The sequence below is a fragment of the Otolemur garnettii genome, unplaced genomic scaffold (genome assembly GCF_000181295.1).
Source record: "Otolemur garnettii isolate 467f Iridium unplaced genomic scaffold, OtoGar3 scaffold00225, whole genome shotgun sequence".
NCBI lineage: Eukaryota > Metazoa > Chordata > Mammalia > Primates > Galagidae > Otolemur > Otolemur garnettii.
The window spans coordinates 775,863-791,236 of NW_003852620.1; the positions used below are offsets into that span (position 1 = coordinate 775,863).

General features: G+C 51.3%; 1 protein-coding gene across 1 annotated transcript; it reads right to left on the reverse strand.

Annotated features, from left to right (window-relative positions):
* Positions 1-9,023: 9,023 nt before the first annotated feature.
* On the reverse strand, positions 9,024-11,151 carry CEBPE (CCAAT/enhancer binding protein epsilon). The gene is made up of 2 exons (XM_003801925.2): positions 10,139-11,151; positions 9,024-9,555 (listed from the first exon to the last, which is right to left on the reverse strand). Exons 1-2 carry the CDS (start codon positions 10,646-10,648, stop codon positions 9,220-9,222), a joined length of 846 nt encoding a protein of 281 aa, XP_003801973.1. The 5' UTR covers positions 10,649-11,151; the 3' UTR covers positions 9,024-9,219.
* Positions 11,152-15,374: the final 4,223 nt, after the last annotated feature.

Sequence of the window (15,374 nt, forward strand, 5' to 3'; positions counted from 1 at the left end):
TGGGCTTAGTTGATTCTTCTGCCTCAGCCTCTCAAGTAGCTGGGACCACAGGCGCCCGCCACAATGCCCAGCTATTTTTTGGTTGCAGCCGTCATTATTGTTTGGCGGGCTGGGGCTGGATTCGAACCTACCACCCTAGGTGTATGTGGCTGGCGCCCTAGCCACTTCAGCCACAGGCACCAAGCCTACATATGCTTTCAACTCAGAGGAATACTAGTCTTTTATCATTAGTATGTGTACAAATCTTTGGAGGACTCTGCTCTTTCTCTAAGATAAACCTCGTTTTTCTCTCCAAAATTTCTGAGTTGGGGGGTGGATACTGGTTGGGGATTTGCGTGATGAATTGAAGATCTGTTGGGCTACTCTTAGGTTTTCTGGCCAGTCTGCGGCGGCTCCTGGTGCTCTGCTCCCCCCTTGTGGTTACACTGAGGTAGGGCGTACCCCACCAGGGCAGGGGTTAAGCCCGAAGTCACGCATGCAGGGAGGGATAAATCTTTCCTGCCTTCACACTGCAAATTCTTCTTCATCTTTCAAAATTCAGCTCAGAGGTTATCTGCCTGTAGAGACTTTTCTTTGCTCCCCCAGGCAGAGTTAGTCCGTGAATCTTTTGTTCTCCAGTAGCATTTCTTTCTCATCTTTGAAGCAGGCTTACTACTTTATCCTGGCTTGTTTATTTCTGTGCTTGTTTCCCTGGTGGACTGCGGGTGGCGCCTGAGTCTTTTTGGTGTCTTCCTCCTTGAAGAGGTAGGAAGAATGGTGCAGAGGGATAATGGAGATAAGAAGATGGAGGTGAGGAGATAGCAAGGAGGTGAGGAGAGAGCGTGAAGAGTAATCACCACTTTATGGCGCACCCCCTTTGTGGCCAGATATTGTTCCAGGGGTTTTATACTCATATAATTCTTTGGCAACCTTATGAGGTAGTTACTATTAGTATTATTTTCCAAGTTTTGCAGTGGAGATGCAGCAAAATTAGGCAATGTGCAGAGATGGTAATGGGCGGTGCAGGCTTTGAGTCCCTGTAGGCAGGCTCTGGAGCAGACTGTAACCCACTGTCCTGTAGCTTCTCCAGTGCCTGGTGTGGAGGGAAGTAAGGTTGTGATGAGTGGAACAGGATGAGGAGTGAGGAGAGAATGAGGATAAGGAGAGCAGATGCAGGGATAAGAGAGGTTTGGGTTAGATAAAAGAACAGGTGTTCAAGAAGACGCATATGTAAGGGAGAAACAGGTATGGAGGTAGGACATTGGGGATAAGGAGAGGGGATGTAGATGAGGATGGGGTACAGTGGAAGAGTGGTAGATGTGATTCCCTTTGAGGTCGCCATTCGTGTGGCTACTCCATCTGGCAGGCTGACCCTCAGCTCTTGCACCCTCTCCTTGCTAACATTTCACCCCCCTGCCTCCCCCCACCCCCCTGCCCCAGGGAGCCTCTCCCGAGAGCATGCCCTGGGCTTATCATCAACAGAAACACAGCACCTAAGAAATAACTGAATCAAACATCCTGCTCTCTGATAGGATCTCCCTTCCTTATGGCTGGTTTGCTCAAGTTGCCTCACTGCAGCTGTTCTATAAGCTTGCTGAGGAATCACTGGTCCTCCTGCTTTCACATCTCCCCTTCTGTACACAAGGTTCCAGGTTTACCATGACAATCTCTCCTTTGTACATGCCTTCAACTCGTCTTCCCTGTCTTTCCTTTCCATCTACCCAACCCTAGATGGATCTGACCTTTGTCTTCTCTGTCCTTGCTCCCCAGCAGCTGAGGACCATTGGGGAAATCATCCCAGAGCACACACTTCTGTCACTCTAAATCATCGACTTCAGTTGCGCACTCTTTTTTTTTTTTTTTTTTTTGAGACAGAGCCTCAAGCTGTCCCCCTGGGTAGAGTGCCGTGGCATTACAGCTCACAGCAACCTCCAACTCCTGGGCTCAAGCGAGTCTCCTGCCTCCGCCTCCCAAGTAGCTGGGACCACAGGCGCCCACCACAATGCCCGGCTAGGTTGCAGCCGTCATTGTTGTTTGGCGGGTCCAGGCTGGGGATTCGAACCCGCCACCTTAGGTGTACGTGGCTGGCGCCTTAGCCGGTTGAGCTATAGGCGCCAAGCCCAGTTGTGCACTCTTAAGTCAGAAATCTCATGCACCCTCAGCAACTAGGATTTTACACCTTTAAGCCTTCATTTAGTTACTTTTAGTTACTTCTTCTTTCACAGCAAAAATAAAAGCCCTAAGACAAGAACAGCCTCAGTCTGCAGCAGACCTGCGAGTATTTGTATTTGTAGCTTCTCATCCCTTGGAAGGTCCATCCTCCATCTCTGATGCTCTGAATCCCAGCTGAGGGAACTCTGGCCTCAGCCCCACCATCTGCTCCCAGCCCTCTGACGGACCTTTGCATATACTTCTCTCTCTGCTGGAACTCCCCTCTTTTTGCCAGATGAATTCTTTTTTTTTTTTTTTTTTTTTTTGAGACAGAGCCTCAAGCTGTCCCCCTGGGTAGAGTGCCGTGGCATTACAGCTCACAGCAACCTCCAACTCCTGGGCTCAAGCGAGTCTCCTGCCTCCGCCTCCCAAGTAGCTGGGACCACAGGCGCCCGCCACAACGCCTGGCTATTTTTTGGTTGCAGCCGTCATTGTTGTTTGGCGGGTCCAGGCTGGGGATTCGAACCCGCCACCTTAGGTGTACGTGGCTGGCGCCTTAGCCGGTTGAGCCATAGGCGCCGAGCCATTGCCAGATGAATTCTTACTCGCCTTTTTTTCTCCTTTTCTTTTTCTTTTTGAGACAGAGTCTCACTCTGTCACCTGCTTGGTCTAGAGTTCCACGGCTTCAGCCTAGCTCCTCAAACTCCTGGGTCAAGCAACACTCTTGCCTCAGTCTCCTGAGTAGCTGGGACTACAGGTACCTGACAGCAGGCCTGGCTAAGTTTTCTATTTTTAGTAGAGATGGGGTCTTACTTTGCTTAGGCTGGTCTTGAATTCCCAAGCTCAAGCTATTCTCCCATCTCGGTTTCACAGAGTGCTAGGATTATAGGTGTAAGTCACACTTCCTGGCTTCTTACTCGCCTTTTAGATATCTGCTTATGGCTTGGCGCCTGTAGCTCAGCAGCTAGTATGCCAGCCACATACACTGGAGCTGGGGGGGTTCAAACCCAGCCAGGGCCCACCAAACAATGACGATTACAACAACAAAATACCCGGGCATTGTGGCGGGTGCCTGTAATCCCAGCTACGTGGGAGCCTGAGGCAAGAGAATTGCTTAAGCCTAAAAGTTTGCACTATGAGCTGTGACACCATGGCACTCTCCCGAGGGCGACATAATAAGACTCTGTCTAAAAAAAAAAAGATTTCTGCCTATATGTTACTCCCTTAAAGAAGCCTTTCCTGCCCCTCACATTGAAATCAGATGCCCTTGCTAATACCTGCCACCAGTTACTCCTTTACTGTTGCCATGTAGCACTGCCAACAATTTAGAATTATATATTTGGTTGTGGTATTAGTTTGTTACCCTCACTAATCCAAGGTTCCACGAGTATAGGGACTGTCCTTATTTGTACTGTAGCTTCTATAACAAGTGCCTGGACTCAAGAGGGTATTTAGTAAGTATTATTTGAGCAAATGATGAATGGACAAATATGATGAGAAGGCAGGAGGCAAGTGAGAGCTGGAAGGGTGAGGATAGAAGATAGAAGGCTAGGAGAGAGGATGGTAATGAGGGCATCTTGAAAAGGTGAGGCTAGGGAGAAAGGGAGGGAGAAGAGGGGAGAGGAGGGCCTGGGAGAAGGCTTCTTGGTGCTGGACCTGAGGAAGGCTTTCAGACCCTGAGTGGTCTTTCAGGTGCTCTGTCTTTTGGGCCATGCTGCTGGGAAGTTTGAAGGCAGGGCTGGTGGGAGGGGCTGGACTTTATCTTGGGGTGCAGCCCTAACCTCAGATGGTGACAGAGCTGGAGCCAGCAGGGTTTTGCAAACCATCCCGATTGCAGCAGGCCAGCAAAATTGCTGGGGGCGGGTGGGCGGGGCCCGAGCTTATCTCCTGGGTACAGTTCTAACCTCAGATGGTGACAAAGCGGGAGCCAGCAGGCGTTTTGCAAACCGTCCCGATTGCGGCAGGGTTGGATGCTTTGGCTGGGAGTGACAGCCCTAGGTCAGGGGTTGGACAGTTTGAAGCTTAGCTCGTAGGGTATAGAGGATGGATCCCTTTTCTGTATATGCTTTGCCTCGACCTACCTCAAAGCCTGTCACTTTCTAAAAGATAAGTGAGGGCTGGGTGCAGTGGCTTACACTTATAATCCTAGCACTCTGGGACACTGAGGCAGGAGGTTTGCTTGAGGTCAGACCAGCCTGAACAAGAGGCAGACACCATCTCTACTAAAAATAGAAAAAAATTAGCTGGGTATTACAATGGCCACTTGTAGTCCCAACTACTAAGGAGGCTAAAACAGGAGGGTCACTTGAACCCAGGAGTTTGAAGTTGCTGTGAGCTAGACCAACACCACGGCACTCTAGCCTGGATGACAGAATGACACTTGTTTCAAAAAAAAAAAAAAAACAAACAATCAAATAAAAAATATAAAAGAGAAGTGAGAGGCCACAGCTGTGTGGGTGGATCTCTCCCTGTTAGGAAGCCTGACTCGCTTCCCAGGTCCTAGGACCCTTCCACTGCTCCCTGAAGTCAGAATTGATGGCCACTTTGATGAAGTCAAGTTGCAGCCAATTTCCTCTGAAAACCCCCATGTGCTCTTCTCTTCGTGTGCTATTGAGGTTCTTCTGAGGCCAGGCTAGGCCTGCTTATGGGAGGAGCTGAGGGAGGCCAACCAGGAGTCCTGTCTGGGTTAGACCACTTCCAATTTGGAGCAGCCTGTGCTGAGTCTGGAGAGGAGGGGTCTGCCCACTGGGGGCTGGGAGGGTGATGGGATATACATGGCCCCCAGCCAGTCCTGTCTACTGTTGCCTCAGCATCTCCTATATAGCCCCTCCACCTTGTAGTCCCCACACTGGCTTGGGGCAGGGTAGAGCGGAGGTGAAGAGGCCCCTTTCCACCCCACAACCCCAACCGGGATCTTGCAACATTGGGATGGGGGCCCTAGGGGCCCAGGCATGTGGCAATCTGGGGGTGGGGGGGGTGGGGAGGTGTGCACGGAGCAGGGGGGCGGCTTTCACAAGTCTGACCTTGGCAGACTCACCTTGGGCAGCTTCCTCCCTCCTCACAGTACTCCCCGGGGCCCTGCTTCTCCTCTGCAGCTTCCCTGTGGCCTGAGATCCTGTTTCTCAACTCAGAACTCTCATCCTGCTCCCTAATTCTGCTCAAGGAGGGAAAGAAGGCCTGAGCTATAGATTCTAAGCAAAAGCAATGTGTGTGGTGCTGTTCAAACTTTGGTTTGCTGGTTTCAAAAGTTATGGAGTCCCTAGTCCTGGTGCCTTTCTCAGGCAGGGTTTGGCTCACTGCCTTTCCTGGGTGAGAGGTAGGGGACTGGGTGCGAAGGTGATTCCAGGGGCAGAGATGATCCTGTTCTGTCTTCCCACCTCCAGCTTCTCAGGCACTGACCTTCTTGGCAGAAGGAACGAAGAGAGTCATTTGTGACTCTGTTCTGGAGTAGGGGGAGCACATTATTTCCTGCGTATCCTCTTCTTCCTTCCCTCCATGCATCCAGCCATTCTTGGCTTCCTTTCTTCTTCTCAACCACCCAGACACCCCAGGGCTTTTGCATTTGCTCTTCCCTCTGCTCAGCCTTCCCTTCAATGACATATCTGCCTCCTTCACTTGTTTTTAGTTTTCAACTTAAACTTACTTCTTCAGAGAGATGACCCCTTGAGCACCCCGCTAATATAGCCTCTCTACCTGTTTATTTGTTAGGTTTTCCCAATGGGCATATACAGATGGAATAATTAAGATAATTTAATGAAGGTGTGTTGTGGGGGTGCTAGCCCAGCAGAGGAGCCATTACCACCTCCCAGGGGCTGGGAGGACAGGGCAATCACGGAGAGACCTCCTGCCACCCTCACCCCCACCCCCAGGGTAGGAACTGAGAAGAGTGATAAAGGGCACAGAGGGCATCTGCAGGGACAAAAGAAGACACCCAGTATACTTGTTTACTGATTTTTTCTTCCTACTTCCTCAGCTCAGAACTTGTCTTATTCACAGAAAAGGTGCTCAACAAATACTCCTTGAATAATTGCTTTGGTCCAAACCATCTGAGGTCTGGTTGGAAGCCCCCTTCTCAAAGTGCTTTTTCCACCTGAATGTCATCTCCCTGGTATATGATGTGACATAAAGGATTGGGATGTGCTCAGCTGCTCCACATCACACTGGGATGACACTGGGGAGATGGGGAAAGGCTCCACTAGAATTGGCTCTGAGGGGCTGATGGGTTGGAGGGGGCTGTGGGAAAGAATCTGTGGTTGATGCTAAAGCAACCCAGGTCCCATCACCCAGAACCTTGAAAATAAGTCAAAGGGCAGTGGAGCTGAGAGGAGGAAATCTGGAGGTTGAGTCACTTACCGTGTTCTGTACAAACCCCCCTTATGCAACCCATCCCTCTGGGCTGAAAGGAAGGTACATGGATTCTCCCAGGCACCCAAAGCCACTGGCACCTCCTCCTTCCAGACTCAGGAGTCTCTCATCAGTTCCTCTACTGAAGGCTTAGATGTGGGCAGGGGCCTCAGGACATGAAGGAAGGAGGGACAGTGCCTGAGAGACACACAGGCAGAGTTGGGCCTGTTTCCAGGGTGAGACAAACATGGCGACATGGAGCACACAGGTGCCAGAGACATGGTGCTATACCACTGGGCAAGTGCAGAAGTGGGAGCTTGGGGAAGGGGAGACCAGGATGATCCAGATACCAGTCTCTTTTCCTCTCAGAAATTTTTTTCTTTGGTTTTTTGAGACAGAGTCTTACTTTGTCTTTCTTGTAGAGTGTTGTGGCATCATAACTCATAGTAACCTCAAACTATTGGGCTCAAGCGATTTTCTTGCCTCAACCTCCTGAGTAGCTGGGACCTGTAGTCCTGCCACAACACCTGGCTATTTTTAGAGATAGGGTCTCACTCTTGCTCAGGCTAGTCTTGAACCTATGAGCTCAAGTAATTCACCTGCTTCGGCCTCCCAGAGTGCTAGGATTACAGACATGAGCCACTATGCCTGGCCTAGAAATGTATTTCTTGATGCTTAGGCTGTCCTTGGGCCTCTGACACTGTGAAGAAAATCATCATTACTTTTTTTTTTTTTTGAGATAGAGTCTTGCTTTGTCACCCTGGCTAGAGTGCAGTGGCATGATCATAGCTTACTATAATCTCAAACTCCTGGGTTCAAGTGATCCTCCTGCCTTAGCCTCCCAAGTAGCTGGGGCTACAGGTATGCACCACCATGCCCTGCTAATTTTTATACTTTTAGTAGAGACAGAGTCTTACTCTTGCTCAGGCTGGTCTCAAACTCCTGAGCGCAAAGGATCCTCCTGCCTTGGCCTCCCCCAGTGCTAGGATGACAGGTGTGAGCCACTGCTCCTGGCCTTTATAATTACTTGTGATTCAGGTACCCTCTTTTGCTGTATTTGTACTCTGAACAGAGGGTGTAGCCTGAAACAGAGAGGCAGGTACCCTGTGCCGAGACAGCACAAGGACTGCGTGAGCTTCAGAAGATGTCTCTTATCCTCTCTGGCCCTCAATTGCTTATCTATGAAATGTGGCTCACACTATCTTGCTTGTGTGAGGACAAAGCCCACCAGATGATCTCTTGAGGTCTAATCCAGCAACTCTCAAGGTCTGTGATTTTGTGGAGCTAACTTTGGTTCTGCCTCTAAACAGGTGTGTGACTCCGGGTAAGCCCCTTCCCCTCTCTGAGGCCTCAGTTTCCTCATCTGCAGAACGAAGAGTTTATTTTATTTTTTGAGACAGAGCCTCAAGCTGTCACCCTGGGTACAGTGCTGTGGCATCACAGCTCACAGCAACCTCCAACTCCTGGGCTTAAGCAATTCTTCTACCTCTGCCTCCCAAGTAGCTGGGACTACAGTAGCCTGCCACAACGAGCCTGGCTATTTTTTGGTTGCAGCCATCATTGTTGTTTGGCAGGCCTGGGCTGGATTTGAACCTGCCAGCTCAGGTGTATGTGGCTGGCACCTTAGCCGCTTGAGCCACAGGCGCCGAGCTGAAAACGAAGAGTTTAGATGAGATCTCTGAGGCCCTTTCAATATCTAGCAAAATGAAATCATAACATATATTCATGCCTATCATGTGCTAGTCCTATTTTTCTATGAATATAACAACACTATAAGGTGGTTACTAATATTACTCCCATTTTGTAGATGAGGAAACTGAGGCACAGAAAGGAGAAGTAACTGGCTTATGTTCACATAGCTAGTGAGTCTCAGAGGAAGATTCAAATCAAGGCTCTTACAACATGGGGTTTCACTGGGCCTTTCTCAACTTATTCTTCTCTCAAACACTCAGACTGTCAAGCTTAAGAGACCAGATCCCCAGGGGATGAGGGACAAAGATGGAAGTGTGGGTGGGACAAGTGTGTGTGTGTGTCTGTCCATCTAGTAGACTGAGGCTATGAAATTGGGGAGCAGAGATAAAGTGCTGGATCAAGATCTGGGGGATTGTGAATATGGCAGAGCCATCGAGAACTTTCCCTTGGCCACCTGGGAGAGGAGCTCCCTGACCTGTTCTTCAAGGTGAGAGAGAGCAGGCCTGGACACAAGGGACTGTGTGGTGCGGGTTCTCCCTACAAGCCACAGATCTTTGTTAGAACTGTGTCCAGAGGCTGCTCCAGGTGCTGGGATGGGGGGGTGGAAGTGTGCCTTCAGCTCATGGAAGTGGGTGATGAGGATGTATGGGGAGAGTGGAGTGACAGACACATGGCCAGGCTGCATGGCGTGCTGGGGAAGGGCTGTGGGCGGCAGCACACCTGTATTCCCGAATGCTTCTCTGGGTGTGGAAACAAGAAGTATTAGACCCAGCCTTCCCGGCCCTTGGGGTCCTCCACGACAGACAGACAGACACACACACCCCTTGGCCCAGGCCCAGCAAACAGCTCCAGCACTGAGTCACAGTGCAATTTTATTCAGCCACAGAATTATTACTCTGGGTCCTGCCCTCCCTTTGCACTCTGCTGCCATTTGTCCATGGTCTCATGGTCTCATGTCCATGTCTCAGGCTCAGCCTGTAAAGGGCTCTGGGTGGGGGTTCCCAGGGTCAGGTTGGCCCAGAGACCCTGGGGCCTACAGTCCGCCAGCCAAGTTCAGCTGCAGCCCCCAACGCCCTTGATGAGGTTGGCTGCCTCAGGTATCTGGCGGAAGAGGTTGCGAAGGGTGTCCAGCTCCTGGGTAAGCTGCTCCACGCGGCTGCGGAGGCGCTCGTTCTCTGCCATGTACTCCAGCACCTTCTGCTGCGTCTCCAGGATGCGCCTCTTGGCCTTGTCCCGGCTCTTGCGCACGGCGATGTTATTGCGCTCTCGCCGCAGCCGATACTCCAGGCTGTCTTTGTTAACTGCCTTCTTGCCCTTATGCAAGGGGCCAGCTGGTGAGGGCGCCTTGAGAAGGGGACTGCAGGGGGCTGTGGCTGTGGCCAAAGGGGCCTGAGGGGAAAGCACAGAGAGACAGAGAGGTCAGGGCTGGCGGAGGCAGAGTGGAGGTGCGACAGGAACAGCAGCAGCCAGGGCATACTTGGGGCTTCCAGTATGCCCCAAGTTCGGGTCTTCCAGTTCAAACTGTCATTGTCCTGCCTCTGGGATAGATGTTGACCTAGACACCCAGGTCTTCTGCTTAAGACTAAAACTCCCTTTCCTATTCTGGCACTCTCTGCAGACACTGTCCTTCAAAATATCTTGAGTCGCCCATGCTACCGTCAGCAAGCATTTCCTCTTCTAGAGGCGAGCAGCAAAGAAACAAGGAGGGGGCATGGTGGGCAGCGGAGGAGCTAAGTGGGTGGCCTGGCATAGGTAGGTCAGCTGGCCACAAGGGCTTCGGAATGTGCTGGGCTGAGTGAGAGTAAGGAAGAAAGGGGGATGATGGTCCGGTAGTGAGCACAGAGGACTTTGGGGAGGGGGTAAATTCCACACCACACACAGACCTGGCCTAAGCAGGGCGCTCCTTTCCCCCAACCAAAGCGGCCTCTCTCCAGACCCTGGGCAGGAGGGAAGAAAACTGACCTGCTCTTACCTTGAGAACGCGCAGAGGCTGGCCGGGTGCTGCCAGGGCTGGGGGCAGGTGCATGGCTGTCTGCCCACAGTGGGCCACTTGGTACTGCAGGGGATTATAGCCACCTCTGCTGGCACCTCGGCTGCCTTCTGGCCCCCGAGGCTCCTCCTTCACTGCCACAGCCCTGGGGTCGTAGCTTCCCGGGCTGCTGTAGATGCCAGGCCCCAGCGCCTTCCTCTCTGGGCCGAAGGTATGAGGTGGGTAGGAGAAGGGTCGTGGATCAGGAGGCAGGTAGTGGGGAAAGGCAGGGGTTCCCGGGCCCTTTAGGCCTCTGGCCTCAGGGGAAGGCTTCACAGCAAAGAGGTCAGAAAGGAGCTGTTCCTCCCCAGACTCGATGTAGGCGGAGAGGTCGATGGAGGCCTCGTGCTCACACATGTCCCCCAGTTCCCCAGGCCCAGCTTGGGCCCCTGAGAACTCCAGTGGCTGCTGGGTGCCCCGGGGCTCACACTCATAGTAGGTCCCGTGGGACATGGCCGGCCCGCCCCCTCGGCTCCCCGCCCCGCCTGCTCTTGGAGCGCCCCTTGGGGTGCTCGGCCTGCCCTCTCTAGATATCCTCCTGCCTTGGGCCTGCCCTAGACCTGCCCTCTCCTCTCTCCTCTGTCACCCACTCCTGTGTGGCCTCTCTCCTCCCTCCTCTGCTCTGCTTCCTTTTCCTTCCTCTGTAGTCAATGCCTCTCTTCTCTTCCCTTTTTTCCCCTCTCTCTCCCTGGGGCGACTCAGGGAGGGGCTGGGCTCACCCCAGAGGGAAGGATGTAGGCGTTAGAGAAAGGAGACTCCTGGCCTATTCAGCAGTTGGGGGCACTCTTTGGTCAGGGTCCAAGTCAACATTCTGGAGCTGCCCAGGAGCTGATGCTTCTGGGAATGCTTCCCCACTCCCTCTTAAGCCCAAGGGATTCCAAGTCCTCGATGAAGGCGACACCTCTCTCTGAGTGAATTCCTCTCTCTGACTTCTGAAATGTTCTGTGCAGAATGAGGTGCCAAGTCAGAGTGAGCAGAGAAAGCCCTCTTCCAGTGCTGACCCCCAGCATGGTCTGAGTTCCTCCCTTGACACGCCTTCCTCTGGGTCCCCCCAGTGCTGGGCTCCACCTCCTGTAGGAACAGTCAGTTCCTTCTGTAGCCCCACCTCCCAGAGCATTCTTCAGGGTACAGGCCAAGGAGGATGTCATTTGAGGGGTGCAGGGAGTAGTGATAAGTTTTAAGAATAAGCTGTACACAGGGACTTATGTTGTGGTCCACAGTATACTAATTTGCTAGGTTTTTGGGCAGGGTCTGTGCAATAGCCCAAATACGATTGTGTATCCAGCCCTGGCTACCTCTAGCAGACTGGCACAGCCCTCAACTGCCTGGGACTTGCTGAGGCAGTTGGTCAGGACTTGGGCCCTGCACCCCAGGTCTAGGCAAGCTGCTGCCCTTGGAACAGATGGCTGTTCTCTGGGGACTCCAGTACCTCTCTCTTCCAGCTTCCTTCTGCTGCCAGAGGCTCAGGTTGGCACTTTGCCCCCCACTCTGGGCCTGAGGCTCTGCCTCCCATTTCCTGTGCCCTGGGCTGCAGGGCTCAGGAGCTCACTGCAGCTCGGGTTGCTGTCTTTCCTTTTGCATGGCCATTCTCTGACCTCCAGTGCGTGTCTCTTGGGTTTACTTCCTCTTGTGAGGCTTGAGAAGCCTCTTATGTCATTGCCTCTTCCTGGGGCTCTGTTTCAGGGTCTTGTAGAAGGTCCTGCCTCCTTCTCTGCAGCTCTTGGGCTTGTGCTGGAATCTTTTCCCCTTTTCTCTTTCCTCTGGGAACACCCACACCACTCTAGTCAGAGGCACCTGGCATGGTCCTGCTTTTACCTGTTGGATTTCGTCTCCAAATGGGGCTATAGATCCAGTGAAAAGAAAAGGAACAGAAATGTGTTACTTGTTCTTTTATCAGCTGCAAATACCATGGGTGTCTGTGGGGCCAGAAGTTTCTTTCCTTTCCTTTCCTTTTTTTTTTTTTTAAACAGAGTCTCACTATGTCATCCTCAGTAGAGTTCCATGACATCACAACTCACAGCAACCTCAAACTCTTGGGCTTAAGTGATTCTCTTGCCTTAGCCTCCCAAGTAGCTGGGAATACAGGTGCTCACTGCAACACCCAGCTGTTTTCTTGTTGTAATTGTCATTGTTGTTTAGCAGGCCTGGGCTGGGTTCAAACCCACCAGCCCTGGTGTATGTGGCTGGTGCCCTAACCATTGATCTGTGGGCACCAAGCCGGGCCAGAAGTTTCTATAAGTTGGGTACACCAAGGGCCAGGTTACTGTGAGTGGGCCACAGTGGGATAAATGCAGGGAAAGATAAGTGTGGCATTGAATACTAAAACAAAATACATAAATATAACTAGTTGAATTGAATAATAAAACATTGATGGCTCGGTGGGTGTTGCTCAGTGGCTAAGGCACTGGCCACATACACCAGAGTTGACGGGTTCGAACCCAGCCCAGGCCTACCAAACAATGACAACTACAACCAAAAAATAGCCAAGCATTATAGCAGGTGCCTGTAGTCCCAGCTACTTGGGAGGCTGAGGCAAAAGAATCGTTTAAGCCCAACAGTGTGAGGTTGCTGTGAGCTGTGACATCATGACACTCTACCGAGGGGGACAAAGTGAGACTCTGTCTCTTAAAAAAAAAAAAAAGCAAAAACGAGAATATGTAAATATAGCTAGCATCCTCTTTTCATCCTTGCTACTCCCAGACTTGCCCCAGGTGCTTTCTGTGCATGCCTTGAGGTTTGGCCACATATGCCGTCTCCAAAATCCCTGACCTAGCCTGGGGAGATCCTGGAGATGGATCTCAGGAACAGATGGTAAGATCTCTCCTCCCCATTACAAAGCTGAAGGACTTCAGTTTGATGACAATGTCAAGTTGGCCACCAGGTGGAGATATTGGTCCAAGTTTCCCTGCTTGAGGGCCTGCTGTGATCAGGCATCAGGTGGACAGCAGAGGGCAGCCTCCCACAGCACTCACTGGCTGTGTCTTACTGCCGGGCATCACTAGCCAGGAGCGGGAAACAGGGCCGGGAGGAGGCTTGCAGTGCAGTTACAGGGAGAAAGGGCAGGCTGGGGGTACTGAGCGCTGGGCATTGTCCCAGTGAGGAGAAATTCTGTCCCCTCCCATACTTTGAAGTAATAATCATGGGTAGGCCTTGTGCTTTCTGATTAATGCTTTTTCTTTTTTTTTGGTTTGAGGCAGAGTCTCACTCTGTCGCCCTCAGTAGAGTTCTGTGGCATCACAGCTTACAGCAACCTCCAACTCTTGGTCTTACGTGATTCTCTTGCTTCAGCCTCCCAAGTAGCTGGGACTACAGGAGCCTGCCACAATACCCGGCTATCTTTTGTTACAATTGCCACCGCTGTTCTAGCTGGCCGGGGCAGGGTTTGAACCCACCACCCTTGGAATATGGGGCCAGCACCCTACCCACTGAGCCACAGGTGCTGCCCAATTAATGCGTTTTCTATAATTGAAAAATATACTTTATCATGCTGACCATTTCCCTGTGAATTAATAAGGAAAATAGGTAAGGTAGACAGTATTTTCTTTTCTTTTTTTTTAGAGACAGAGTCTTACTATGTCACCTTTGGTAGAGTGCCATGGTGTCACAGCTTACAGCAACTTCAATCTCTTAGGCTTAAGCGATTCTCTTGCCTCTGCCACCCAAGTAGCTGAGACTATAGGCGCCCACCACAACACACAGCTATTTTTTGTTTGTGGTTGTCATTGTTGTTTGGCAGGCCTGGGCTGGGTTTGAACCTGCCAGCTCTGGTGTATGTGGCTGGTGCCCTAGCTGGGCAGACAATATTTTCATCCCTCCTTTTAAACAAGGAAAACAAAGCTGAGAGACTGAGTGGTCCAAGGTCATTGGAGGATGCCTGGTTCACCTTGGAAGAAAGGACCCTGGGACTGAAGCAGTTTCTGTGTGACTCAGAGAACTTTCTTCCTCCTCATCTGGCCACCATGGGGAGGGGGAAGACTGCGTCATTAACTAGTGTACTGGGCACTGGAGGAAGCGGGAGATGTGTAAATAGAGCCAGCAGGAAATGAGAAAGTCAGCAGCTTAGGCCATGGTGAGATAAGTGATCGCAGCCCCTTGCCTTCCTGACCAGTACTGACGTGTCATGTGCTGGTGTCAGTGCTTCCCAGTAACCAGGGCTTTGGATGTGGCAAGCAGTGCTCTGGATGGCAGAGAAGAAGCCCTCCCTGGGCAGCAGGTGCCTTAGGGTGGGGGCTCTGGACAGGGAGGGCATGGGCAGCGCCATTCAAGAGCTGGGGGATTCTTGCTGAGGCAAGGAAAGAAGCCCTTCCTGGGCAGCAGGGCCATTTTCTCCTTGTGGCTGCAGTTTTACCTGTTTGGATTAGCTGAAACAATGTATGTGTATTATCATCGTGACTTTGTAACAGGTCTTCTTCCAGTGCCATCTCTTTGGCGAGCCAAGCTTTCCCAATGGGAAGGTAGCGGAGGAGCATGGCCCCGAAGTCTCAGAGAGAACTGGGCTCAAATCCTCTCTCCGTCACTGACCAGCTTGATGACCTTGGGCAAATTTCTTAACCTTACTTGTAAAGTGGCAGTAAGTAATAACGCCTCCCTCACAGGGTTGTTTAATTAAACTGTGAATAAGATAAGGTCTGTGAAGCAACTGGTCTCAGATAATGTTGAGTCTCCTTCCTCTGACCTTCCATTGTGGTTATATCTGTGTGTCCTAAACAGATGCACTACCTATTGCCTGATGTCTCAATTTGATGAGAATTTTGAGCACAAAGGTACCAGGTACTACACAGCCTCTAGGGCAGTGATTTTCATCTGGTGTGCCGTGAGTCACGAATGGCGTGCTCTGAAAAGACCTTAGGTGTGTCTTGAAAAATTTTAAAGATCATTAATTAGGTGGCGCCTGTGGCTCTGTGAGTAGGGCGCCACCCCCATATACTAAGGGTGGAGGGTTCGAACCCGGCCCCGGCCAAACTGCAACAAAAAAATAGCTGGGTATTGTGGCAGGTACTTGTAGTGTCAGCTACTTGGGAGGCTGAGGCAAGAGAATCACCTAAGCCCAAGAGCTGGAGGTTGCTGTGAGCTGTGATGCTACAGCACTGTACCAAGGGTGACAAAGTGAGACAGAATCTCATTTTTTAAAAATATTTAAAAAAAAATTAAAAGAAGATCATTAATTAAATTATTTTTT